The sequence below is a fragment of the Nerophis ophidion genome, linkage group LG22, assembly GCF_033978795.1.
Source record: "Nerophis ophidion isolate RoL-2023_Sa linkage group LG22, RoL_Noph_v1.0, whole genome shotgun sequence".
Lineage (NCBI taxonomy): Eukaryota > Metazoa > Chordata > Actinopteri > Syngnathiformes > Syngnathidae > Nerophis > Nerophis ophidion.
In genome coordinates this window covers 40,413,024-40,439,892 of record NC_084632.1, presented here as the reverse complement: position 1 = coordinate 40,439,892, position 26,869 = coordinate 40,413,024, and the positions used below count along the sequence as shown (strand labels likewise).

Below are 26,869 nucleotides of genomic sequence, written 5' to 3'. Positions count from 1 at the left end.
AGGTGACCATAGTAACTAATCAGGTGACCATAGTAACTAATTAGGTGACCATAGTAACTAATCAGATGACCATAGTAACTAATTAGATGACCATAGTAACTAATTAGGTGACCATAGTAACTAATTATATGACCATAGTAACTAATTAGGTGACCATAGTCACTAATTAGGTGACCATAGTAACTAATTAGGTGACCATAGTCACTAATTAGATGACCATAGTCACTAATTAGATGACCATAGTCACTAATTACATGACCATAGTAACTAATTAGGTGACCATAGTAACTAATTAGGTGACCATAGTAACTAATTAGATGACCATAGTAACTAATTAGATGACCATCGTAACTAATCAGATGACCATAGTAACTAATTAGGTGACCATAGTCACTAATTAGATGACCATAGTAACTAATTAGGTGACCATAGTAACTAATTAGATGACCATAGTCACTAATTAGATGACCATAGTAACTAATTAGGTGACCATAGTAACTAATTAGATGACCATAGACACTAATTAGGTGACCTTTGTAACTAATTAGGTGACCATAGTCACTAATTAGATGACCATAGTAACTAATTAGGTGACCATAGTCACTAATTAGATGACCATAGTAACTAATTAGGTGACCATAGTAACTAATTAGATGACAATAGTCACTAATTAGATGACCATAGTAACTAATTAGGTGACCATAGTCACTAATTAGGTGACCATAGTCACTAATTAGGTGACCATAGAAACTAATTAGGTGACCATAGTCACTAATTAGGTGACCATAGTAACTAATTAGATGACCATAGTAACTAATTAGGTGACCATAGTAACTAATTAGATGACCATAGTAACTAATTAGATGACCATAGTAACTAATTAGATGACCATAGTAACTAATTAGGTGACCATAGTCACTAATTAGATGACCATAGTAACTAATTAGGTGACCATAGTAACTAATTAGATGACCATAGTAACTAATTAGATGACCATAGTAACTAATTAGGTGACCATAGTCACTAATTAGATGACCATAGTAACTAATTAGATGACCATAGTAACTAATTAGGTGACCATAGTCACTAATTAGATGACCATAGTAACTAATTAGGTGACCATAGTAACTAATTAGGTGACCATAGTAACTAATTAGATGACCATAGTACCAAAAGCGCAGATTCCAACAATTGAAATACATTGCATAGTTCAAGCCTTACGGTCATTAGAAAACATCACTGCACATCATAATGGCAGATACATTTTCCGTCTTAAAGATCTAAAAAAAAATTATTTGGGAATGTCCGGCGGGCCAGATTGAAATTCTTAAGGGGCCGCATGTGGCCCCCGGGCCTTAATTAGCCCAGGTCTGATCTAGCTTATAGAAGGCTATATGTAATATATACACTTGTAAATGGTTTGAATGCAATACATCTTAAACAACATGTATAACCACATGTTACACACAAAGCCCTCAATATGTTGAGGCTCACACACCTGTATGGTCTCTGTGATCTTGTTCAAGGCTTCCTGGGCCTCAGGGTTTGCTTCATCCAGCGAGAGAGCTCTTCGGTACACCCCTTCTGCCGTTACCAGTTTCTCCTGTTCTTCCAGTCTGAAATGGAATGCTCCAAAGTCAGAGAACTAATTGGCAGTAATCGGAAACTACAGAGTAATTGGTAAGTAGCAGGGAATTCTCTTTGACTGATTTGACAGCACAAACGTTTTTTCAAATCAAATACACTACAATTAGAAGATTGTTTTTTAAGTTCCGCCCATGAACTGTAGAGGAGACTAGTTCACAGGAGGTGATGAGGGCATGTATGATGAGTTGTGCAGTGTGGAAGGAAATTGAGGAAATTGCAAAAATTAACTTTAATTGTCATCATACCCCTGCGATGAGGTGGCGACTTGTCCAGGGTGTGCTCCGCCTTCCGCCCGATTGTGGCTGAGATAGGCACCGGCGCCCCCCCGCCACCCCAAAGGGGAATAAGCGGTAGAAAAATGGATGGATGGATGTCTTCATACCCAATGTTAAGGGGCTCAAGAGCCACTTCAACACGGATGTAGTAGAAGACATTGTAATAAAGGGCGGAGCCTGGCAAAGTCCACAGCACGTAATCAAGGGCGTAGAATTGGGTAGGGACGCTAGGGACACTTCCTTACCAATATCCAGCCGCTACTGTGTAGTCACTATCAATACAAGCGCTGCCCGTAATGTTTAGTCAATGATTATGGCACAGAAAGGGTTAAATGTCTGTCTCTGCTAGAAGTCCCGCCTCTAACCTAAATATCCCTCCCTGATTGGTTGCTGCGTTCGTACTAACTTACGTGTGATTGGCTGTTCCCGCTGTCACTCCTCACTGTGGAAAAAACAGTCCCACCTATCCACACGTTAGCTCCAAATTCGCACTGCATCTCGTCTTTTCCTCCGCTTTTTTTTCCAGGTGAAAGTCAATGCTCAGTCCCCTCTAACATTGTTAACCCTCCCCGTAGGTGAAAGTCAATGCTCAGTCCCCTCTACCATTGTTAACCCTCCCCGTAGGTGAAAGTCAATGCTCAGTCCCCTCTACCATTGTTAACCCTCCCCGTAGGTGAAAGTCAATGCTCAGTCCCCTCTAACATTGTTAACCCTCCCCGTAGGTGAAAGTCAATGCTCAGTCCCCTCTACCATTGTTAACCCTCCCCGTAGGTGAAAGTCAATGCTCAGTCCCCTCTAACATTGTTAACCCTCCCCGTAGGTGAAAGTCAATGCTCAGTCCCCTCTAACATTGTTAACCCTCCCCGTAGGTGAAAGTCAATGCTCAGTCCCCTCTAACATTGTTAACCCTCCCCGTAGGTGAAAGTCAATGCTCAGTCCCCTCTACCATTGTTAACCCTCCCCGTAGGTGAAAGTCAATGCTCAGTCCCCTCTACCATTGTTAACCCTCCCCGTAGGTGAAAGTCAATGCTCAGTCCCCTCTAACATTGTTAACCCTCCCCGTAGGTGAAAGTCAATGCTCAGTCCCCTCTAACATTGTTAACCCTCCCCGTAGGTGAAAGTCAATGCTCAGTCCCCTCTAACATTGTTAACCCTCCCCGTAGGTGAAAGTCAATGCTCAGTCCCCTCTAACATTGTTAACCCTCCCCGTAGGTGAAAGTCAATGCTCAGTCCCCTCTACCATTGTTAACCCTCCCCGGAGGTGAAAGTCAATGCTCAGTCCCCTCTAACATTGTTAACCCTCCCCGGAGGTGAAAGTCAATGCTCAGTCCCCTCTAACATTGTTAACCCTCCCCGTAGGTGAAAGTCAATGCTCAGTCCCCTCTAACATTGTTAACCCTCCCCGGAGGTGAAAGTCAATGCTCAGTCCCCTCTAACATTGTTAACCCTCCCCGTAGGTGAAAGTCAATGCTCAGTCCCCTCCAACATTGTTAACCCTCCCCGTAGGTGAAAGTCAATGCTCAGTCCCCTCTAACATTGTTAACCCTCCCCGTAGGTGAAAGTCAATGCTCAGTCCCCTCTAACATTGTTAACCCTCCCCGTAGGTGAAAGTCAATGCTCAGTCCCCTCTAACATTGTTAACCCTCCCCGGAGGTGAAAGTCAATGCTCAGTCCCCTCTAACATTGTTAACCCTCCCCGTAGGTGAAAGTCAATGCTCAGTCCCCTCTAACATTGTTAACCCTCCCCGTAGTTGAAAGTCAATGCTCAGTCCCCTCTAACATTGTTAACCCTCCCCGTAGGTGAAAGTCAATGCTCAGTCCCCTCTAACATTGTTAACCCTCCCCGTAGGTGAAAGTCAATGCTCAGTCCCCTCTAACATTGTTAACCCTCCCCGTAGGTGAAAGTCAATGCTCAGTCCCCTCTAACATTGTTAACCCTCCCCGGAGGTGAAAGTCAATGCTCAGTCCCCTCTAACATTGTTAACCCTCCCCGTAGGTGAAAGTCAATGCTCAGTCCCCTCTAACATTGTTAACCCTCCCCGTAGGTGAAAGTCAATGCTCAGTCCCCTCTAACATTGTTAACCCTCCCCGTAGGTGAAAGTCAATGCTCAGTCCCCTCTAACATTGTTAACCCTCCCCGTAGGTGAAAGTCAATGCTCAGTCCCCTCTAACATTGTTAACCCTCCCCGGAGGTGAAAGTCAATGCTCAGTCCCCTCTAACATTGTTAACCCTCCCCGTAGGTGAAAGTCAATGCTCAGTCCCCTCTAACATTGTTAACCCTCCCCGTAGGTGAAAGTCAATGCTCAGTCCCCTCTACCATAATTAACCCTCCCCGGAGGTGAAAGTCAATGCTCAGTCCCCTCTACCATTATTAACCCTCCCCGTAGGTGAAAGTCAATGCTCAGTCCCCTCTAACATTGTTAACCCTCCCTGGAGGTGAAAGTCAATGCTCAGTCCCCTCTACCATTGTTAACCCTCCCCGGAGGTGAAAGTCAATGCTCAGTCCCCTCTAACATTGTTAACCCTCCCCGGAGGTGAAAGTCAATGCTCAGTCCCCTCTAACATTGTTAACCCTCCCCGTAGGTGAAAGTCAATGCTCAGTCCCCTCTAACATTGTTAACCCTCCCCGTAGGTGAAAGTCAATGCTCAGTCCCCTCTAACATTGTTAACCCTCCCCGTAGGTGAAAGTCAATGCTCAGTCCCCTCTAACATTGTTAACCCTCCCCGTAGGTGAAAGTCAATGCTCAGTCCCCTCTACCATAATTAACCCTCCCCGGAGGTGAAAGTCAATGCTCAGTCCCCTCTACCATTATTAACCCTCCCCGTAGGTGAAAGTCAATGCTCAGTCCCCTCTACCATTGTTAACCCTCCCCGTAGGTGAAAGTCAATGCTCAGTCCCCTCTACCATTGTTAACCCTCCCCGTAGGTGAAAGTCAATGCTCAGTCCCCTCTAACATTGTTAACCCTCCCCGGAGGTGAAAGTCAATGCTCAGTCCCCTCTAACATTGTTAACCCTCCCCGTAGGTGAAAGTCAATGCTCAGTCCCCTCTACCATAATTAACCCTCCCCGGAGGTGAAAGTCAATGCTCAGTCCCCTCTACCATTATTAACCCTCCCCGTAGGTGAAAGTCAATGCTCAGTCCCCTCTAACATTGTTAACCCTCCCCGTAGGTGAAAGTCAATGCTCAGTCCCCTCTAACATTATTAACCCTCCCCGTAGGTGAAAGTCAATGCTCAGTCCCCTCTAACATTGTTAACCCTCCCCGTAGGTGAAAGTCAATGCTCAGTCCCCTCTACCATTGTTAACCCTCCCCGGAGGTGAAAGTCAATGCTCAGTCCCCTCTAACATTGTTAACCCTCCCCATAGGTGAAAGTCAATGCTCAGTCCCCTCTAACATTGTTAACGCTCCCCGTAGGTGAAAGTCAATGCTCAGTCCCCTCTAACATTGTTAACCCTCCCCGTAGGTGAAAGTCAATGCTCAGTCCCCTCTAACATTGTTAACCCTCCCCGTAGGTGAAAGTCAATGCTCAGTCCCCTCTAACATTGTTAACCCTCCCCGTAGGTGAAAGTCAATGCTCAGTCCCCTCTAACATTGTTAACCCTCCCCGTAGGTGAAAGTCAATGCTCAGTCCCCTCTAACATTGTTAACCCTCCCCGTAGGTGAAAGTCAATGCTCAGTCCCCTCTACCATTGTTAACCCTCCCCGTAGGTGAAAGTCAATGCTCAGTCCCCTCTAACATTGTTAACCCTCCCCGTAGGTGAAAGTCAATGCTCAGTCCCCTCTAACATTGTTAACCCTCCCCGTACGTGAAAGTTAACCTTAAACATGTGAATTCAACTACTTTAGTCCGCTTCTTAACATCGTAAAAACATCAGCTGTCTTTTTCTACGGACTGCAACAGTCCGTTGTCATGGATACATGACAACAACTTCCATTCATACCAGTCATACGTGCCTGAGGCGGAGTGATAGCCGACGCTGTGATCAGGCTTTAGAATAGTAGCCGTGCTCATTATTTAAACCACGGTTAACAGCCAATCAGATCGCCGGATTTCACCTTTCCGTTTAATTTTTTTAGTTTCATGTATCATATTTACAGTACAAAAGCAGCAATAGAAAGAAGTAAATGAAGGGAAAAATTGTGAGTGATTTAAACACAAGTTGGGGAAAAGATTATTACAGTTAATTTATGTTTATTTACTATGTTGTATTGCATGAATGTATTTCTGATGTTAATTGACAGTATGATGCACTACAGCCTAAAGAGTAAAGATGAGAACTCTTCCAAGTTGTCTCCTTTGCTTTCATTTTAGTTGCTTTACCTTATAACATCTGCATGACGTGAAATTATGATTGCTAATGTAAAAAAAAAAAAAAAAAAAAGTAAACTTTCAGAGTGCTGCCTTGGAGCACTTTTGAGTCCCCACCAATCTCAAAATCCAACCTACTCCCTTGCACGTAATAATGCAGCATTAAATTCATGATGACTTTCAACATGCTGAAAGTTAAAAGTCCAGGCAATGCAACTGTCTAAATGTATTCTTATTTGTATTGCGGAGAACCAGCATCTTCAACAGTCGACATTTAAATTTTGGTCCATTTATTTTGTCAGTTACAGGAGCGCTCTGCTGTTTGAAGGACTTTCTACAAAAAAGCTAGTCAAAGATAATTCCTACGAAAGCACTTTAGTTTTTTTTAAGGAATATACTAGGGCTTTTTTAATATCTGGATATTTTTAGGCCATGTCCCGATACACCATATATATCTCCGTATTTTGCCTTAGCCTTGAATGAACACTTGATGCATATAATCACAGCAGTATGATGATTCTATGTGTCTACATGAAAACATTCTTCATACTGCATTAATATATGCTACTTTTAAACTTTCATGCAGAGAGGGAATTCAAAACTAAAAGTGTATTTATTAAACAGTTATTAAGCAGTGGCACAAACCTTCATGTCATTTCCAAAACAGAAAGTGCAAGGTTGTCAGAGACATTTTAAAACAAGCTCTGAGTGCACTTTTGTGCATGATGTCACTAAGATGACATATCAAAACAACACTAATTTAAAGTGCACTTTTTGCTACTACAATAGTTTAAAAAAAATAAAGTGCACTTTTGTGCATGATGTCACACAAGATATTTCAAAAAGTGTCAAATAAAAATGAGCTGCATGATAGGAAATCTAATAGTGGTCTCCTTTGCTATGTGTCAGGTTACCACGGACGTTATTAAATTATGTTGTGGACTATTTTTTTCATACGGTGTGGATCTGGAAATGTTTGCCTCGACATTTTGTTGGTGTGGCACCGAGCGGAGATGTTGACATGCGGAGAATGCACTCTTCACTCTCTAGCAGGTGACTTTTCAAATGATGCTACATATTAGCAGTAAATAAATGATAAATGGGTTGTACTTGTATAGTGATTTTCTACCCTCAAGGTACTCAAAGCGCTTTGACACTACTTCACTGTACAACTCCTCTCTGGGACGGGGGGCAGGGGGTACTAGGATGACAGGGGATGCAAAACATTAACAGTGCAATACGTTTTCATAACATGGTCACTACTGCCTACTCTGTCTTGTTATATTCTTATTTTACTGTTATATTGTTATTCCCATTGTTTTTATTCTTTTTGTAATATTTCTCTATTTTGTTTCCTTTTAAACCCCCATTATTTACTTTTTTCTTTAAATTGATCTCAACTCTGTACACTGATGCTGGAATTTTAATTTTCCTGAAGGAACTCTCCTGAAGGAATCAATAAAGTACTATCTATCTATCTATCTATCTATCCACATTCACACACTGATGGAGGGAGCTGCCATGCAAGGCGCTAACCAGCACCCATCAGGAGCAAGGGTGAAGTGTCTTGCTCAGGACACAACGGACGTGACGAGGTTGGTACTAGGTGGGGATTGAACCAGGGACCCTCGGGTTGCGCACGGCCTCTCTTCCACTGCGCCACGCCGTCCCTGTAGTGAAGTGAAGTGAATTAAATTTACGGTGGCCATGTACTGCTTGCCTGTGTATCGGCTGGGGACATCTCTGCGATGCTGATCCGCCTCCGCTTGGGATGGTTTCCTGCTGGCTCCGCTGTGAACGGGACTCTCGCTGCTGTGTTGGATCCGCTTTGGACTGGACTCTCGCGACTGTGTTGGATCCATTGTGGATTGAACTTTCACAGTATCATGTTAGACCCGCTCGACATCCATTGCTTTCCTCCTCTCTAAGGTTCTCATAGTCATCATTGTCACCGACATCCCACTGGGTCATTATTGTCACCGATGTCCCACTGGGTGTGAGTTTTCCTTGCCCTTATGTGGGCCTACCGAGGATGTCGTGGTGGTTTGTGCAGCCCTTTGAGACACTAGTGATTTAGGGCTATATAAGTAAACATTGATTGATTGATTGATATAGCGCTTTTCTCTAGTGACTCAAAGCGCTTTACATAGTGAAACCCAATATCTAAGTTACATTTAAACCAGTGTGGGTGGCACTGGGAGCAGGTGGGTAAAGTGTCTTGCCCAAGGACACAACGGCAGTGACTAGGATGGCGGAAGCGGGAATCGAACCTGCAACCCTCTACCAACCGAGCTATGCCGCCCCGTAATGCTACTTCTTGTAGCAACGCTACTATCCTACACTTGACAAATTACCGTTGTCTGTTCGACATCTTCCCGCTTGAAGCCAAACCACCGCCAGACGATGGACCCCCTGCTGTTTTTCTTGGGAATTAATTCTTCCTTAATTCGCACCTTTTTTCTCTTGTATTACCACTCGCACGGCTCCGCCTGATGGATCAAAGTAGCTAACGTTACCCATGCTGCTACCTCTCTGCTCCGCGATGGCGTATGACGTTGTATGTGACGTATGTAAGGTGCGTTTGCTGTCTGTGAGAAGGAGAGACAAAGAGTGAGAAGAGCCTGCAGTGTTATGCCAGCACCTAAAAGCAACTGCGTGAGAACGTAAGAGTGGATCGTGAGATCGACAGGCGGATCGGTGCGGCGTCTTCAGTAATGCGGACGTTGTACCGATCCGTTGTGGTGAAGAAGGAGCTGAGCCGGAAGGCAAAGCTCTCAATTTACCGGTCGATCTACGTTCCCATCCTCACCTATGGTCATGAGCTTTGGGTCATGACCATAGGATAAGATCACGGGTACAAGCGGCCGAAATGAGTTTCCTCCGCCGGGTGGCGGGTCTCTCCCTTAGAGATAGGGTGAGAAGCTCTGCCATCCGGGAGGAACTCAAAATAAAGCCGCTGCTCCTCCACATCGAGAGGAGCCAGATGAGGTGGTTCGGGCATCTGGTCAGGATGCCACCCGAACGCCTCCCTAGGGAGGTGTTTAGGGCACGTCCAACCGGTAGGAGGCCACGGGGAAGACCCAGGACACGTTGGGAAGACTATGTCTCCCGGCTGGCCTGGGAACGCCTCGGGATCCCCCGGGAAGAGCTAGACGAAGTGGCTGGGGAGAGGGAAGTCTGGGTTTCCCTGCTTAGGCTGTTGCCCCCGCGACCCGACCTCGGATAAGCGGAAGATGTTGGATGGATGGATGGATGGAGAACGTATACTCGAATATCACGATATAGTCATTTTCTATATCGCACAGAGACAAACCCGCGATATAGCATGTATATCGATATATCGCCCAACCCTAGAATATACTGCAAAAATGTAAGTCTCTCACAAGTTCTTTGAAGTGAACTCGCAGGCTGATCAGTTAAATAGCTCACGTTATGAAAAAGAGTGAAACCTATTTCGAAACTTGGCACACCTATTACAATAATTAAATAAGTCGAACAAATGACTGCATCTGAAGTTAACAAGCTTCAGAAACACCTTAGGCACATAAACCAAATTACCAAGAAAAATGTTTTGCTTCTAATAAGGTCAAGACTTAAAGGAGTGCCTCGAGGAACGCCTCAGGTTTGTAAATCAAAAGTCTGGATCCCAGTGTCAATGAAAGGATCCGCCAGAGTGTTTACAGAGGCTCAAATTCCTCTGTTCAATAGGAGGAAATGGCTGCAAAAATGTGGAAAGGCTGGACGACTTTGGCAAAAAAATAATATAAACTAAGGCTGGGCGATATATCACGGGTTTGTCTCTGTGCGATATAGAAAATGACTATATCGTGATATTAGAGCAGGGGTCGGGAACCTTTTTGGCTGAGAGAGCCAAGAAGCCAAATATTTTAAAATGTATTTCCTTAAGAACCATATAATATATTTTTTTAACACTTAACACAACTAAACGCGTGCATTTTTAAGTAAGACCAACATTTCCAGAGTCTCTTATTCTTTGTAATAACATTGTTATTCTGAAGCAAACTGTGGAGGGGGCGTGGCCTGCGGGCCTGCAGCAAAACGGGATGTTGCCAGAACCGGCCTCGAAATCAGCGACAGATGCGTAGACGGCCCACCTGGGCCTTTTTATGTAATCACCTGTTGCTCTGTTATAAGCAGCAGCCAGGAAGAGCGACAGGGTTGGGGCTGGAGCCAGAGCGCTAGTGAGGACGAAAGAGAAAAAGACAATTGCTGGAAAGCAACTGAGAGACTAGTTGAAAAAAAAAAAACAATATTTTACCCTAAAACAGGCTCTCATGTCAGTGTTTGGTGGTCTGAAGAACCCCCAGGAGGGCAAGCCCAACACTAACCAATAACAAATACATTACTTCTTACCATTAACGCAACTTCTTGAACATAAAAATGAATGAGAATGTTTTATACTTTGAATGTTATTTTTAACACTATGATTACAAATAGAATTATTCATTACTTACCGTGTTAAGCAATGTCAGCTAAGATTTATCTGAGAGCCAGGTGCAGTCATCAAAAGAGCCACATCTGGCTCTAGAGCCATAGGTTCCCTACCCCTGTTCTACAGCACCTGTACAAGAAGTCGCATTAATGGTAAGAAGTATTTTATTTATTGCTAGTTAGCTTCAGGGCTTCACGGTGGAAGAGGGGTTAGTGCGTCTGCCATCACAATACGAAGGTCCTGAGTAGTCGCGGGTTCGATCCCGGGCTCGTGGTCTTTCTGTGTGGAGTTTGCATGTCCTCCCCGTGAATGCGTGGGTTTCCTCCCACTTCCAAAGACATGCACCTGGGGATAGGTTGATTGGCAACACTAAATTGGCCCTAGTGTGTGAATGTGAGTGTGAATGTTGTCTGTCTATCTGTGTTGGCCCTGCGATGAGGTGGCGACTTGTCCAGGGTGTACCCCGCCTTCTGCCCGGTTGTAGCTGAGATAGGCGCCAGCGCACCCCTCGACCCCAAAGGGAATAAGCGGCAGAAAATGGATGGATGGATAGCTTCAGAACAACAATGTTATTAAAAAGAATAACAGACTTATTATACTCTAAAAATGTTGGTGTTACTTAAAAATGCACGCATTTAGTTGTATTCAGTCTTAAAAAATTATTATATGGCTCTCACGGAAATACCTTTTCAAATATTTAAAAAGGTTCCAGACCCCTGTACTAGAGAGTGAAGAGTGCTTGAAACTCTGCATGTCAACATCTCCGTTCGGTGCCACACCAACAAGATGCCGAAGCAACTAATTCCAGATCAACACCGAATGAAAAAATAGTCAACGAAATGTGGAGATAACGTCCGCAGGAAACTACCACATAGCGAAGGGCATACACTATTTGATTGCCTGTTATGCAGCTCATTTTTTTTGGGACAGTTATTGGAACATCTTGTGTGACATCATGCACAAAAGTGCACTTTATTTGTTTCAAACTAGTGTAGTGGCGATCGTACAAAAATTGCACTTTAATTTAAGTGTTGTTTAGATATGTCATCTTAGTGACATCATGCACAAAAGTGCACTTTGTTTCAAACTATTGTAGTGGCGATCGTACAGAAATTGCATTTTAATTTAAGTGTTGTTTTGATATGTCATCTTAGTGACATCATGCACAAAAGTGCACTTTATTTGTTTTAAACTATTGTAGTGGCGATCGTACAAAAATTGCACTTTAATTTAGTGTTGTTTAGATATGTCATCTTAGTGACATCATGCACAAAAGTGCACTTTATTTGTTTTAAACTATTGTAGTGGCGATCGTACAAAAATTGCACTTTAATTTAGTGTTGTTTAGATATGTCATCTTAGTGACATCATGCACAAAAGTGCACTTTATTTGTTTTAAACTTTTGTAGTGGCGATCGTACAAAAATTGCACTTTAATTTAGTGTTGTTTAGATATGTCATCTTAGTGACATCATGCACAAAAGTGCACTTTATTTGTTTTAAACTAGTGTAGTGGCGATCGTACAAAAATTGCACTTTAATTTAAGTGTTGTTTAGATATGTCATCTTAGTGACATCATGCACAAAAGTGCACTTTATTTGTTTTAAACTATTGAAGTGGTGATCGTACAAAAATTGCACTTTAATTTAGTGTTGTTTAGATATGTCATCTTAGTGACATCATGCACAAAAGTGCACTTTGTTTCAAACTATTGTAGTGGCGATCGTACAAAAATTGCACTTTAAGTGTTGTTTAGATATGTCATCTTAGTGACATCATGCACAAAAGTGCACTTTGTTTCAAACTATTGTAGTGGCGATCGTACAAAAATTGCACTTTAATTTAAGTGTTGTTTAGATATGTCATCTTAGTGACATCATGCACAAAAGTGCACTTTATTTGTTTTAAACTAGTGTAGTGGCGATCGTACAAAAATTGCACATTAATTTAAGTGTTGTTTAGATATGTCATCTTAGTGACATCATGCACAAAAGTGAACTTTATTTGTTTCAAACTATTGTAGTGGCGATCGTACAAAAATTGCACTTTAATTTAGTGTTGTTTAGATATGTCATCTTAGTGACATCATGCACAAAAGTGCACTTTATTTGTTTTAAACTATTGTAGTGGCGATCGTACAAAAATTGCACTTTAATTTAAGTGTTGTTTAGATATGTCATCTTAGTGACATCATGCACAAAAGTGCACTTTATTTGTTTCAAACTATTGTAGTGGCGATCGTACAAAAATTGCACTTTAATTTAAGTGTTGTTTAGATATGTCATCTTAGTGACATCATGCACAAAAGTGCACTTTAATTGTTTCAAACTATTGTAGTGGCGATCGTACAAAAATTGCACTTTAATTTAAGTGTTGTTTAGATATGTCATCTTAGTGACATCATGCACAAAAGTGCACTTTATTTGTTTTAAACTATTGTAGTGGCGATCGTACAAAAATTGCACTTTAATTTAGTGTTGTTTAGATATGTCATCTTAGTGACATCATGCACAAAAGTGCACTTTATTTGTTTTAAACTATTGTAGTGGCGATCGTACAAAAATTGCACTTTAATTAAGTGTTGTTTAGATATGTCATCTTAGTGACATCATGCACAAAAGTGCACTTTATTTGTTTTAAACTATTGTAGTGGCGATCGTACAAAAATTGCACTTTAATTTAGTGTTGTTTAGATATGTCATCTTAGTGACATCATGCACAAAAGTGCACTTTATTTGTTTTAAACTATTGTAGTGGCGATCGTACAAAAATTGCACTTTAATTTAGTGTTGTTTAGATATGTCATCTTAGTGACATCATGCACAAAAGTGCACTTTATTTGTTTTAAACTATTGTAGTGGCGATCGTACAAAAATTGCACTTTAATTTAGTGTTGTTTAGATATGTCATCTTAGTGACATCATGCACAAAAGTGCACTTTATTTGTTTTAAACTAGTGTAGTGGCGATCGTACAAAAATTGCACTTTAATTTAAGTGTTGTTTAGATATGTCATCTTAGTGACATCATGCACAAAAGTGCACTTTATTTGTTTTAAACTATTGAAGTGGTGATCGTACAAAAATTGCACTTTAATTTAGTGTTGTTTAGATATGTCATCTTAGTGACATCATGCACAAAAGTGCACTTTGTTTCAAACTATTGTAGTGGCGATCGTACAAAAATTGCACTTTAAGTGTTGTTTAGATATGTCATCTTAGTGACATCATGCACAAAAGTGCACTTTGTTTCAAACTATTGTAGTGGCGATCGTACAAAAATTGCACTTTAATTTAAGTGTTGTTTAGATATGTCATCTTAGTGACATCATGCACAAAAGTGCACTTTATTTGTTTTAAACTAGTGTAGTGGCGATCGTACAAAAATTGCACATTAATTTAAGTGTTGTTTAGATATGTCATCTTAGTGACATCATGCACAAAAGTGAACTTTATTTGTTTCAAACTATTGTAGTGGCGATCGTACAAAAATTGCACTTTAATTTAGTGTTGTTTAGATATGTCATCTTAGTGACATCATGCACAAAAGTGCACTTTATTTGTTTTAAACTATTGTAGTGGCGATCGTACAAAAATTGCACTTTAATTTAAGTGTTGTTTAGATATGTCATCTTAGTGACATCATGCACAAAAGTGCACTTTATTTGTTTCAAACTATTGTAGTGGCGATCGTACAAAAATTGCACTTTAATTTAAGTGTTGTTTAGATATGTCATCTTAGTGACATCATGCACAAAAGTGCACTTTAATTGTTTCAAACTATTGTAGTGGCGATCGTACAAAAATTGCACTTTAATTTAAGTGTTGTTTAGATATGTCATCTTAGTGACATCATGCACAAAAGTGCACTTTATTTGTTTTAAACTATTGTAGTGGCGATCGTACAAAAATTGCACTTTAATTTAGTGTTGTTTAGATATGTCATCTTAGTGACATCATGCACAAAAGTGCACTTTATTTGTTTTAAACTATTGTAGTGGCGATCGTACAAAAATTGCACTTTAATTAAGTGTTGTTTAGATATGTCATCTTAGTGACATCATGCACAAAAGTGCACTTTATTTGTTTTAAACTATTGTAGTGGCGATCGTACAAAAATTGCACTTTAATTTAAGTGTTGTTTAGATATGTCATCTTAGTGACATCATGCACAAAAGTGCACTTTATTTGTTTTAAACTATTGTAGTGGCGATCGTACAAAAATTGCACTTTAATTTAGTGTTGTTTAGATATGTCATCTTAGTGACATCATGCACAAAAGTGCACTTTATTTGTTTTAAACTAGTGTAGTGGCGATCGTACAAAAATTGCACTTTAATTTAAGTGTTGTTTAGATATGTCATCTTAGTGACATCATGCACAAAAGTGCACTTTATTTGTTTTAAACTATTGTAGTGGCGATCGTACAAAAATTGCACTTTAATTTAGTGTTGTTTAGATATGTCATCTTAGTGACATCATGCACAAAAGTGCACTTTATTTGTTTTAAACTAGTGTAGTGGCGATCGTACAAAAATTGCACTTTAATTTAAGTGTTGTTTAGATATGTCATCTTAGTGACATCATGCACAAAAGTGCACTTTATTTGTTTTAAACTATTGAAGTGGTGATCGTACAAAAATTGCACTTTAATTTAAGTGTTGTTTAGATATGTCATCTTAGTGACATCATGCACAAAAGTGCACTTTATTTGTTTCAAACGATTGTAGTGGCGATTGTAGAAAAATTGCACTTTAATTTAAGTGTTGTTTAGATATGTCATCTTAGTGACATCATGCACAAAAGTGCACTTTGTTTCAAACTATTGTAGTGGCGATCGTACAAAAATTGCACTTTAATTTAGTGTTGTTTAGATATGTCATCTTAGTGACATCATGCACAAAAGTGAACTTTATTTGTTTCAAACTATTGTAGTGGCGATCGTACAAAAATTGCACTTTAATTTAGTGTTGTTTAGATATGTCATCTTAGTGACATCATGCACAAAAGTGCTCTCATAGCTTGTTTTAAAATGTCTCTGACAATCTTGCACTTTCTGTTTTGGAAATGACATGAATGTTTGTGCTACTGCTTAATAACTGTTTAATAAATACACTTTTGGTCAACTGACTCAGTTGTGATTTCCCTCTCTGCATGAAAGTTTAAAAGTAGCATATATTAAAGTAGTATGAACAAGAATGTTTCAATGTAGACACATAGAATCATCATACTGCTGTGATTATATGCATCAAGTGTTCATTCAAGGCTAAGGCAAAATATGGAGATATATATGGTGTATCGTGACATGGCCTAAAAAAATCGAGATATTAATAAAAGGCCATATCGCCCTAATATAAACCATTATTTTGACTGACATTGTAGAGGCACATTGCTGATTGAACATTAATTAAGTTGTGAGGACACTGACATTCGCGATGGTGGATTGAGATGGTCGCATACGGACAGACTTTCACACAAACACAGTCAATAAAGGTGGATTGTTCCTTGGGAGATTTTACCAAGCATTGTTGCTTTGCTACTATTTGCTAGATACCAAATGGGTTGTACTTGTATAGCGCTTTTCTACCTTCAAGGTACTCAAAGCACTTTGACACTACTTCCACATTTACCCATTAACCCACACATTCACACACTGATGGAGGGAGCTGCCATGCAAGGCGCTAACCAGCACCCATCAGGAGCAAGGGTGAAGTGTCTTGCTCAGGACACGACGGACGTGACGAGGTTGGCACTAGGTGGGGATTGAACCAGGGACCCTCAGGTTGCACACGGCCAATCTCACACTGGTCTAATGCATCTAAACAAGATCTAAATAAAATCCAGCTTACCCAAAACAGAGCTGCCAGACTAGCTCTCCATTGCTCATTTAGGACTGGCATTGAGATCATGCATCATGAATTGTCATGGATGAAAGTTGATGAAAGACTGGCTTGTAGTTTGATTCTATTTTAAAAAAAAACATCTATACATACCATAAACCCTCATATCTGTATTCTCAGCTCTTGCTTGCCAGTGACAGTCACAACTACGGTACCAGGCTAGCCCAAAGAGGTGCTCTCACCCGTCAAACCCAAAAGTGATGTTTTGAAAAAGACTGCAATGTATCGGGCAATCACTTACTGGAACAGACTTCCACAATATCTGCTATCAATCACCAGCATAGTGGGCTTTAAGAATAAACTAAAAGGAGAAGTATTGCGTAAAGAGATTATTTTAGATTGTACCTAATGTCATGACTGTTTTTATTGACTATTGAGTATTTTATTGATTATGGGATAAGCAGCAGAAAATGGATGGATGATACTTTTTCGTCACTTATTGTTTGTCTTTGGTACACTAATGTGTATATTTTAGGCCATTGGTTCTTTGTTTTATTTTTGCAAAAAATGTATACAGTACATCTATTTTTATATTGCTATTTTTATCTTTGGTATGAAAATTATTATGTAACAACATCTATTAGTATGTTTTGGTTCTTTGTTGTTGCTATTTTTGTATTATGACAATTTATTATTGGATCATGTTGTACTGCATTTTAATCGTTTGTTCAGTGGTTGTGTGATGTTTTTTGCCTGGACCCCAGGAAGAATAGTCTCCACTGCGGTGTGGACTAATGGGAATCCTTAATAAACTAATAAACTGCACCACGCCGTCCCGATACTAACAGACTATTACGCCACATTTGATTGAGGAAATAATGCTAACAGCTGATCGCCGCGATCAAACTTAAATTAATCTCGATTATATCACCTAGCCCTTCTTTCACCAAAATGTTTCATTGTCTGGTGGTCTCCTCTCAGTAAATGTGCTAATTTAAAAGCTGCATTAATCTGAAAAGTAATACTTTTTTGACTACACATTTTCCCTGTTCATTAACCAAAGGATTATCAAAGGTGAAAAGTTCAATACAATATATAAAATAAGCTTTCTGGATTGTATAGAGTGGTTTATAGTTATAAAAAGTAAAAAAAAAAACTTGGTCAACTGTCACTGTCATCCCCAAAATGCAGCATGGCTTACTGTTTTCCTCTCTCAACCAGAGTCTGGCAGAGGTACTTCTTGGCATTGCGGTGATCTGGACAGGTCTTGAGGGCCAGTTCGAAGTCGGATACAGCCTTCAAAATGCTGCCTTTATTGGCATACCTAGAGACATAATACAAACAAAGCAACATAAGAATAAAATTAGCGCTGTCAAATAATACAATTTGTAATTAGGTTAATCACAGGGTTGCTATAGGTCAATTTTGATTAATTCCAACTGAATACCTTTTACTTTCAAACTAGTGTACCGTATTTTTCAGACTATAAGTCGCAGTATTTTTTCCAGAGTTTGGCCAGGGGTGCGACTTATTCTCAGGAGCGACTTATGTGTGAACTTAACACATAACCGTAAAATATCAAATAATATTATTTAGCTCATTCACGTAAGAGACTAAACGTATTAGATATCATGGGATTTAGCGATTAGGAGTGAGAGATTGTTTGGTAAACGTATAGCATGTTCTATATGTTATAGTTATTTGAATGACTCTTACCATATGTTACGTTAACATACCAGTTGGTTATTTATGCCTCATATGACGTAGACTTATTCAGCCTGTTTTTCACTATTCTTCATTTATTTTAAACTGCCTTTCAAATGTCTATTCTTGGTGTTGGGTTTTATCAAATAAATTTCCCCCAAAAAGGCGACTTATACTCCAGTGCGACTTATATATGTTTTTTTCCTTCTTTATTATGCATTTTCGACAGGTAGGACTTATACTACGGAGCGACTTACTCCGAAAGATACAGTATATTAACGGTGTTTCATTTTGCATGAACAAAGAGATGCAGGAAAAAAAGTGGATGTATGTACACTTAAGGTGTTTATTAAACACCTTTGACATTATGTTCGCGTTAACAAAAAAAATATCTATAATAATGTGGACCTGTTACTCCTTTTGTGTTATCAATTCCATTAATTGATCCAGTAGAAGCATTTAAGTCTCACCTTAAAACTCATCTGTATACTCTAGCCTTTAAATAGACCTCCTTTTTAGACCAGTTGATCTGCCGCTTCTTTTCTTTCTCCTATGTCCCACCCTCCCTTGTGGAGGGGGTCCGGTCCGATGACCATGGATGAAGTACTGGCTGTCCAGGATGGACCGCTTGCCTGTGTATCGGTTGGGGACATCTCTACGCTGCTGATCCGCCTCCGCTTGAGATGGTTTCCTGTGGACGGGACTCTCGCTGCTGTCTTGGATCCGCTTTGAACTGAACTCTCGCGGCTGTGTTGGAGCCACAATGGATTGAACTTTCACAGTATCATGTTAGACCCGCTCGACATCCATTGCTTTCGGTCCCCTAGAGGGGGGGTTTGCCCACATCTGAGGTCCTCTCCAAGGTTTCTCATAGTCAGCATTGTCACTGGCGTCCCACTGGACGTGAATTCTCCCTGCCCACTGGGTGTGAGTTTTCCTTGCCCTTTTGTGGGTTCTTCCGAGGATGTTGTAGTCGTAATGATTTGTGCAGTCCTTTGAGACATTTGTAATTTGGGGCTATATAAATAAACATTGATTGATTGATTGAATTTTAAGATGGAAGTGGTTTGCAAAAGAACTTATTCTTGCACAATGCGCATAATAACACTTTCTGGTAATCAACTGTTCCATCATGGTTTTTAGTATTCCCGTTTCCTATCAAAAGGGTCTATGTGCTGTCTTCCATCTTGCTAGTTAGCTTTTGAAGATTCTCACTGCATATTTAACACACTCAGGGCCTGATCCACTAAGAAAGATCAAAATAATACATTCTACAAAACCAGTGAAGTTGGCACGTAAAAAAAAAAAACTGAATACAATGATTTGCAAATCCTTTTTTGACCTATATTCAATTGAATGGACTGCAAAGACATGACACTTACCATCTGAACATTCACAAACAAGGATGTGGCGAGGGTCACCACTTTGTCAACAAATGCGTGAGCAAATTGTCGAACAGTTTAAGAACAACATTTCTCAACGAGCTATTGCAAGGAATGTAGGGATTACACCATCTAAGGTCCGTAATATAGTCAAAAGGTTCAGAGAATCTAGAAAAAAAAAAAAAATCACTGCACGTAAGCGGCAAGGCCGAAAACCAACATGTAATGCCCGTGACCTTCGATCCCTCAGGCGGTACTGCGTCAAAAAACGAAATCAGTGAGGAAAGGATATCACCACATGGGCTCAGGAACAATTCAGAAAACCACTGTCAGTAACTACAGTTCGTCACTACATCTGTAAGTGCAAGTTAAAACTGTACTTTACAAAGCGAAAGCCATTTATCAACAACACCCAGAAACGCTGCCGGCTTCGCTGGGCCTGAGCTCATCTAAAATGGACTGATGCAAAGTTGTTTGCATCAGTCAAATTGTTTTTGGAAACAATGGACGTCGTGTCCTTCAGACCAAAGAAGAAAATAACCATTCGGATTGTTATAGGCGCAAACTTCAAAAACCTGCATCTGTGAGGGTATGTATGGGGGTGCATTAGTGCCCAAAGCATGGGTAACTTACAGCTCTGTGAACGCACTGTTAATGCTGAACGGTACATACAGGTTTTGGAGCAACATTTGTTGCCATCCAAGCAACACCTTTATCATGGACGCCCCTGCTTATTTCAGCAAAACAATGCCAAGCCACATTCTGCACGTGTTAAAACAGCATGGCTTTGTGGTAAAAGAGTGCGGGTACTAGACTGGCCTGCCTGTAGTCCAGACCTGTCCGTCTCCCATTAAAACTGCATGGCGCATTATGAAGCCTAAAATACCACAAAGGAGACCCTGGACTTTTGAACAACTTAAGCTGTACACCAAGCAAGAATGGGAAATAATTCCACCTGAAAAGCTTCAAAAATTGGGTCTCCTCAGTTCCCAAACATTTACTGAGTGTTGTTAAAAGGAAAGGCCATGTAACACAGTGGTAAAAATGCCCCTGTGCCAACTGTGTTGCAATGTGTTGCTGCCATTAAATTCAAAGTTCATGATTATTCTTGCCAAGAAAAAATAACTTTCTCACTTCAAACAATACATATTTGGTCCTTGCAGTCTATTCAATTGAATATAAGATTTGCAAATCATTGTATTCTGTTTTTATTTACAATTTACACAACGGACCAACTTCACTGGTTTTGTAAATAGTGTGTGCAAATTATAAAACAGTGCATACTATTAGCGGGCGTGTGGTCTACTAAGACTGTGGCTACAATTAATAACAAGTACTAAAGTGGTGCAACCGGTGGCGTTTTGTCCTGTTGTTGACATGCAGCACACATAATACACACCACTTTCTCTGGGCTATACTGAAGCACGATCTAGACAACCGAACCTACTTCTAGCACACACAAAGTGCATTCTGGGAGGTGCTGCAGACACAAGAATATGCTTATTCGAATAAATAGTTTTTTAACTACTGTAGTATATTATAGAGGTCAGAATAGAATATAAAGCAAGTGCTTGTTGAATTTAATGACATTTCCGTCCTCACGAGGAAATCTAGGTTTGGTAAACACTATAATTTCACAATAACTCACAGAGCTCCTCGTGCTACCAGCGCTTCCACGTTGTTTGTGTCGATGTCCAAAGCTTTGTTGTACTCGTTCATGGCTTCCACATGGCGACTGTGTTTAAAGTGGTCCACACCTGCCTTGACACTGGGAAAAAAAACACTTTCTTAGACACAATGGAGGACAAAACAACTACACTGCCGTTTTGAGTGTGTTTCTACCATTTCAAAGCCCAGGATGCAGATTGCTTCTCTCGGATTGCACACGCAAAATCTTCTTTTTCAAAGAGTTTACTGTAGAGAAGTGGCAGATGAAAACAAATCGATGAGTTGTAGTAATTAATACATTGATTACCACAACAGTCCCATTTTGGTATCGTAATAAAGTGTGCGAATGTTGTCCGTCTGTATTGGCCCTGCAATGAAGTGGCGACTTGTCCAGGGTGTAATCAGCCTTCCGCCCAAGTGCAGCCAGGATCTTACCTTTGTAGCCCCCTCATCATGGAGGGTGGGTGAAGGTCAGTTACGCCAATGTTGTCCAGCAGGTAGTCCACGACAGAAGGGTTGTGGTAGCCGTGGCAACCACACAGAATACGCTCGTATGTCTCCCTTGAGTCACTAGCTGCCCGAACACTACGACTGAAAGAAGGTTGCACCGATTAACAAAAGTGTTAACATGACACTAGGGTTGACCCAATAATAAAAATGTTACAAATTAGATTATTTCAGTGTTTTTCAACCACTGTGCCGTGAGATATTGTCTGGTGTGCCATGGGAAAATATGCAACTTCGCCTAATTGGTCCAAAAAGTATTTTTTTTGCAAATCAAAAATTCTAATAATGTGCCCTTGTCTAGTGTCTGTGCTGTGTAGAGCTTGGCAGGGTAACCATGTAACACTCCATATCAGTAGGTGACAGCAGGTAGTTCATTGTTTTGTAGAAGTCGGAACGCGTCAAGGATGGTTTGTCGTGATCCCAATATGCAGAACACAGCGGGAGACAGTGTGCAGGTAAAAAAAGGTATGCAACGCTTAAAGGCCTACTGAAATGAGATTGTCTTATTTGAACGGGGATAGCAGGTCCATTCTATGTGTCATACTTGATCATTTCGCGATACTGCCATATTTTTGCTGAAAGGATTTAGTAGAGAACATCGACGATAAAGTTGGCAACTTTTGGCGCTGATAAAAAAGCCTTGCCTGTACCGGAAGTAGCAGACGATGTGCGCGTGACGTCACGGGTTGTGGAGCTCCTCACATCTGAACAGTGTTTACAATCATGGCCACCAGAGCGATTCAGACCGAGAAAGCGACAATTTACCCATTAATTTGAGCGAGGAAGAAAGATTTGTGGATGAGGAAAGTGAGAGTGAAGGACTAGAAAAAAAAAAAAAGACTATACAGTGGGAGCGATTCAGATGTTATTAGACAAATTTACTAGGATAATTCTGGAAAATCCCTTATCTGCTTATTGTGTTACTAGTGTTTTAGTGAGATTATATGGTCGTACCTGTACAACCTGAAGGTCGGCCCCGCACCTTTCCTCAGCATCAGTCGACGGGTGGTGGCGATGCCCATCTCTGCCCTTCGCAAGGGACCCTCTTCGAAGCACGATCTTTCGAAATGATCGCTGCATAATACACTGTACTTTGTGTGTGTGGTCCAATCCAACCATGTTTGCTTGACCGCTCTGTTCCATAGTAAAGTTTTACCATCATCTTTCGGGAATGTAAACAATGAAACACCGACTGTGTTTGTGTTGCTAAAGGCGGCCGCAATACACCGCTTCCCACCTACAGCTTTCTTCTTTGACGTCTCCATTATTCATTGAACAAATTGCAAAAGATTCAGCAACACAGTAGTCCATAATACTGTGGATTTATGCGGTGAAAACGGACAACATATAATTAAAAACGCTGCTGGAACAAAATGTCCTCTACAATGCGTGACGTCACGCGCACGCGTCATCATACCGCGACGTTTTAGCATGATACTTGCGCGCGAAATTTAAAATTGCAATTTAGTAAACTTAACCGGCCGTATTGGCATGTGTTGCAATGTTAATATTTCATCATTGATATATAAACTATCAGACTGCGTGGTCGGTAGTAGTGGGTTTCAGTAGGCCTTTAAACGAATGATGAACAAAAGGCAAGTCCCGCTAGGAAAAGGCACTGCAAAACAAAAGTAAACCTGAACTGGCTAGAAAGTAAACAAAAACAGAATGCTGGACGCATGCAAAAACCTACAGTGTGTGGAGGGGAGACTGCGTCCACATAGTACATCCGTACATGACATGACAATCAAGAATGTCCAACACAAGGATAGCGAAAGCAAAACTTACTTAAATAACCTTGATTGCAAAAAAACAAAGTAGGTGCGGGAAATAGCACTCAAAGGAAGGCGTGAAGCTGCTACAGGAGAACACCAACAAAACAGGAATGGTCACCAAAATAACGGCGCAAGACCGGAACTAAAGCACTACACACAGAAAACAACAACAAACTTAATATAAGGAACGACAACCTGGTGTAGTTTCATGTTTTAAAGGGGGACATTATCACCAAACCTATGCAAGCGTTAATATATACCTTGATCTTGCAGAAAAAAGACCATGTATTTTTTTAACCGATTTCGTAACTCTAAATGGGTGAATTTTGGCGAATTAAACGGCTTTCTGTTTATGGGTCTTGCAGCGATGACGTCAGAACGTCACGTCACCGAGGTAACACACCCGCCATTTTCTTATTACAAACACCGGGTCTCAGCTCTGTTATTTTCCGTTTTTTGGACTATTTTTTGGAACCTTGGAGACATCATGCCTGGTCGGTGTGTTGTCGGAGGGTGTAACAACACTAACAGGGAGGGATTCAAGTTGCACCACTGGCAAGAAATCTGCCGCCAGACCCCCATTGAATGTACCAAAGTGTCTTCACAGTTGACCGGCGATGCTAAGACAGACATGACACAGAGATGTATGGATAACCTGCAGATGCTTTTGCAACGATTAAGTCAACGAAAGCACAAAGGTGAGTTTTGTTGATGTTGTTGACTTATGTGCTAATCAGACATATTTGGTCGCAGCATGACTGCCAGCTAATCGATGCTAACATGCTACGCTAATCGATGCGAACATGCTATTTACGCTAGCTGTATGTACATTTGAAACTACATACCCACATTTAATGCAAAACAAACACTTACCAATCGACGGATTTAAGTTGCGCCAGTGTCACAAGATGCGAAAGTTCTGATCGTTTGGTCCGCACATTTTACCGGCGATGCTAATAAGGCTGCCATAATATGGACCACTTCATTAGGTACACCCATGCTATGGCCGAATAGCGTCAATAGCTATTCGCTCAATAGTTCCAGTTTCTTCTTCAATTTCGTTTTCGTTATCTGCCTCCATACTCCAACCATCTGTTTCAATACATGCGTAATCTGTTGAATCGCTTAAGCCGCTGAAATCCGAGTCTGAATCCGAGCTAATGTCGCTATATCTTGCTGTGGTAACCGCCATGTTGTTTGTATTGGCAGCACTGTATGACGTCACAGGGAAATGGATAGTGGTTTCGCAAATAGCGAAAATCAATAACTTTAAAGCTTTTTTTATGGATATTCCGGGAGGTGTAAAATTTTGAAAAAAAACTTCAAAAAATACAACAAGCCACTCTGAACTGATTTTTATTGTTTTTAACCCTTTTGAAATTGTGATAATGTTCCCCTTTAACCTTTTCTGCTGGTGGTGTGCCTTCGTATTGGTGTTTTTCATGAAAAAAATGTGCCTTGGCTCAAAAAAGGTTGAAAAACACTGGATTATTTTACACTGAACTCGTTTTACTTTGTATTTCAGACATTTGGATTTAAGCTTTGATTTTGAGCCTTGTCGTGAATTTGTCATTTTGATGTTCTTACTTATAGTGTAGAGGCAGCTCGTCCTTGTTTATGACTCCCAGCTGGACGCTCTCCGATCTGGGTGGAAGCGACGTTTGAAGCAGTGACACTGTGATTTTTTCCTGGTAGCGGTCGATGTCTTTCACACCAGCTGTAATATAAAACATAATAATTATTGATGGGGCTTTTACATCGTTAACAGTGAATAGAATTAACAGGTTAATAGTTCTGAATAGACAGCCTTGGAATGCAGACCCAGCTTGACGGAAAACAACAACAAATAATAAATCCCGTTAATTGAAACATTTCAAGGAGAACCACATAAAGACGAGGCTATTTACCTGATGCCAAGCACTCGTTTCAACCATTATGTCACGTGCCAAACATTCTTTGAGTAGAAAGCTCAAAGCTTAATGGCATGTGGTTTCTTCAAAGTCACCTGGGTACTTTTTTTCTCACTGGCACTCATCGAGGGCGGGCGCTCCCTTTTCCTCTTCTGCTTGCTTCTTTTTCTTGTCTTAACTTTCTTGTTGGAACTATTTAAATGGCCTCAACGAAATTGATAAGATCTTGGGAACAGAGCGGTTGTTGCTGGACACACGACGGACTCTTGGCTTGGTGACCCTTTCAGTGGAGGACGTGAAGATATCTACCTATTCGGAATTATGACAACAGGACATCTGCTCGTTGGAGTAAGCGTTGCTCTGGTTTGTTGACAAATTGGAAGTTGTTGGCAGTCTTCAAAGTAGCCCAAAGCTGCCACAAATGATTGGAGGGAAGAACTGTGGATCACATCGGGACTGTCTGCCCTGCAGGATTTTGAGGACCAGTCACAGACTATTTAGAGTGAAAATCAAATTTTATCTTCACTCGCATACAAAACATTCTAACTTGGGATTGTTTCCCTGGCTTTGAGACTCTAGAAGGACAGTGCAGCAAAGACACAACAAACTCCCTTCTTGTCTCTCATGGACACACACCTGTTGTTGACTTTGGACTGACTGTCGGCTGCACAACATCAAGGCCGAGGAACAGAGACACGCTGCAGGCTTACACACACACGTGCATCCACGAAAAAATATACGCCACACACACATACCATGAATTGATTAACGTGGACCCCGACTTAAACAAGTTGAAAAACTTATTCGGGTGTTACCATTTAGTGGTCAATTGTACGGAATATGTACTGTACTGTGCAATCTACTAATAAAAGTATCAATCAATCAATCCCATCCAACGCAAATCCTGAGCTGCAGCCTGCCACCATGGCCCCCGACTCCCTCTCCTCTGTTGCTAGATATCTCGAGATGTACGTTGTAATATGTATATGTGCTTTGCTATGGAGGTTTTTTTTTCCCCCACTCCAGACTGGGCCCCCTTAGGGAGCCTTGTCTAGATTGTATCTTACTCATCCTTCCGCAGCGTTTTACCTTCATCCCATCTTTTACGGTGCGCCTTGTAGCGACCCATAAGCGTTATTGTTCTGTAACCCTGTACACTGTTTGTTTGTCTCATCTTGAACGGGTTTACGAAAACAAAGTTTTGTTGTACTTGTGCAATGACAATAAAGGCCTACCTACCTTACATCTTGTTCAGTCAGTATTGTGAGAGTTTAGTGTTTTCTTCCCAATTATATTAGGGCGTAGCCTGATAACCACTTCCAAGAAGGCAGAGTTAATTCTTATTTATTTCAATCAATTATTTTTATGCTCACAACAGCAGTAATTTGTGGAAGCCT

General features: G+C 40.8%; 1 protein-coding gene across 3 annotated transcripts in view; it reads right to left on the bottom strand.

The window, feature by feature from the left end:
- LOC133540855 (tetratricopeptide repeat protein 14-like) overlaps nt 1-26,869 on the bottom strand; it is a 66,310-nt gene that overhangs the window by 22,574 nt on the left and 16,867 nt on the right. For all 3 annotated transcript variants that reach the window (XM_061883833.1, XM_061883834.1, XM_061883835.1), the window contains 6 exons: nt 25,150-25,279; nt 21,716-21,871; nt 21,455-21,526; nt 21,261-21,380; nt 17,728-17,850; nt 1,499-1,616 (listed from right to left, as the gene is read on the bottom strand). In XM_061883833.1, coding sequence (XP_061739817.1) covers nt 1,499-1,616; nt 17,728-17,850; nt 21,261-21,380; nt 21,455-21,526; nt 21,716-21,871; nt 25,150-25,279 — 719 coding nt within the window. The remainder of the gene's footprint in view (nt 1-1,498; nt 1,617-17,727; nt 17,851-21,260; nt 21,381-21,454; nt 21,527-21,715; nt 21,872-25,149; nt 25,280-26,869) is intronic.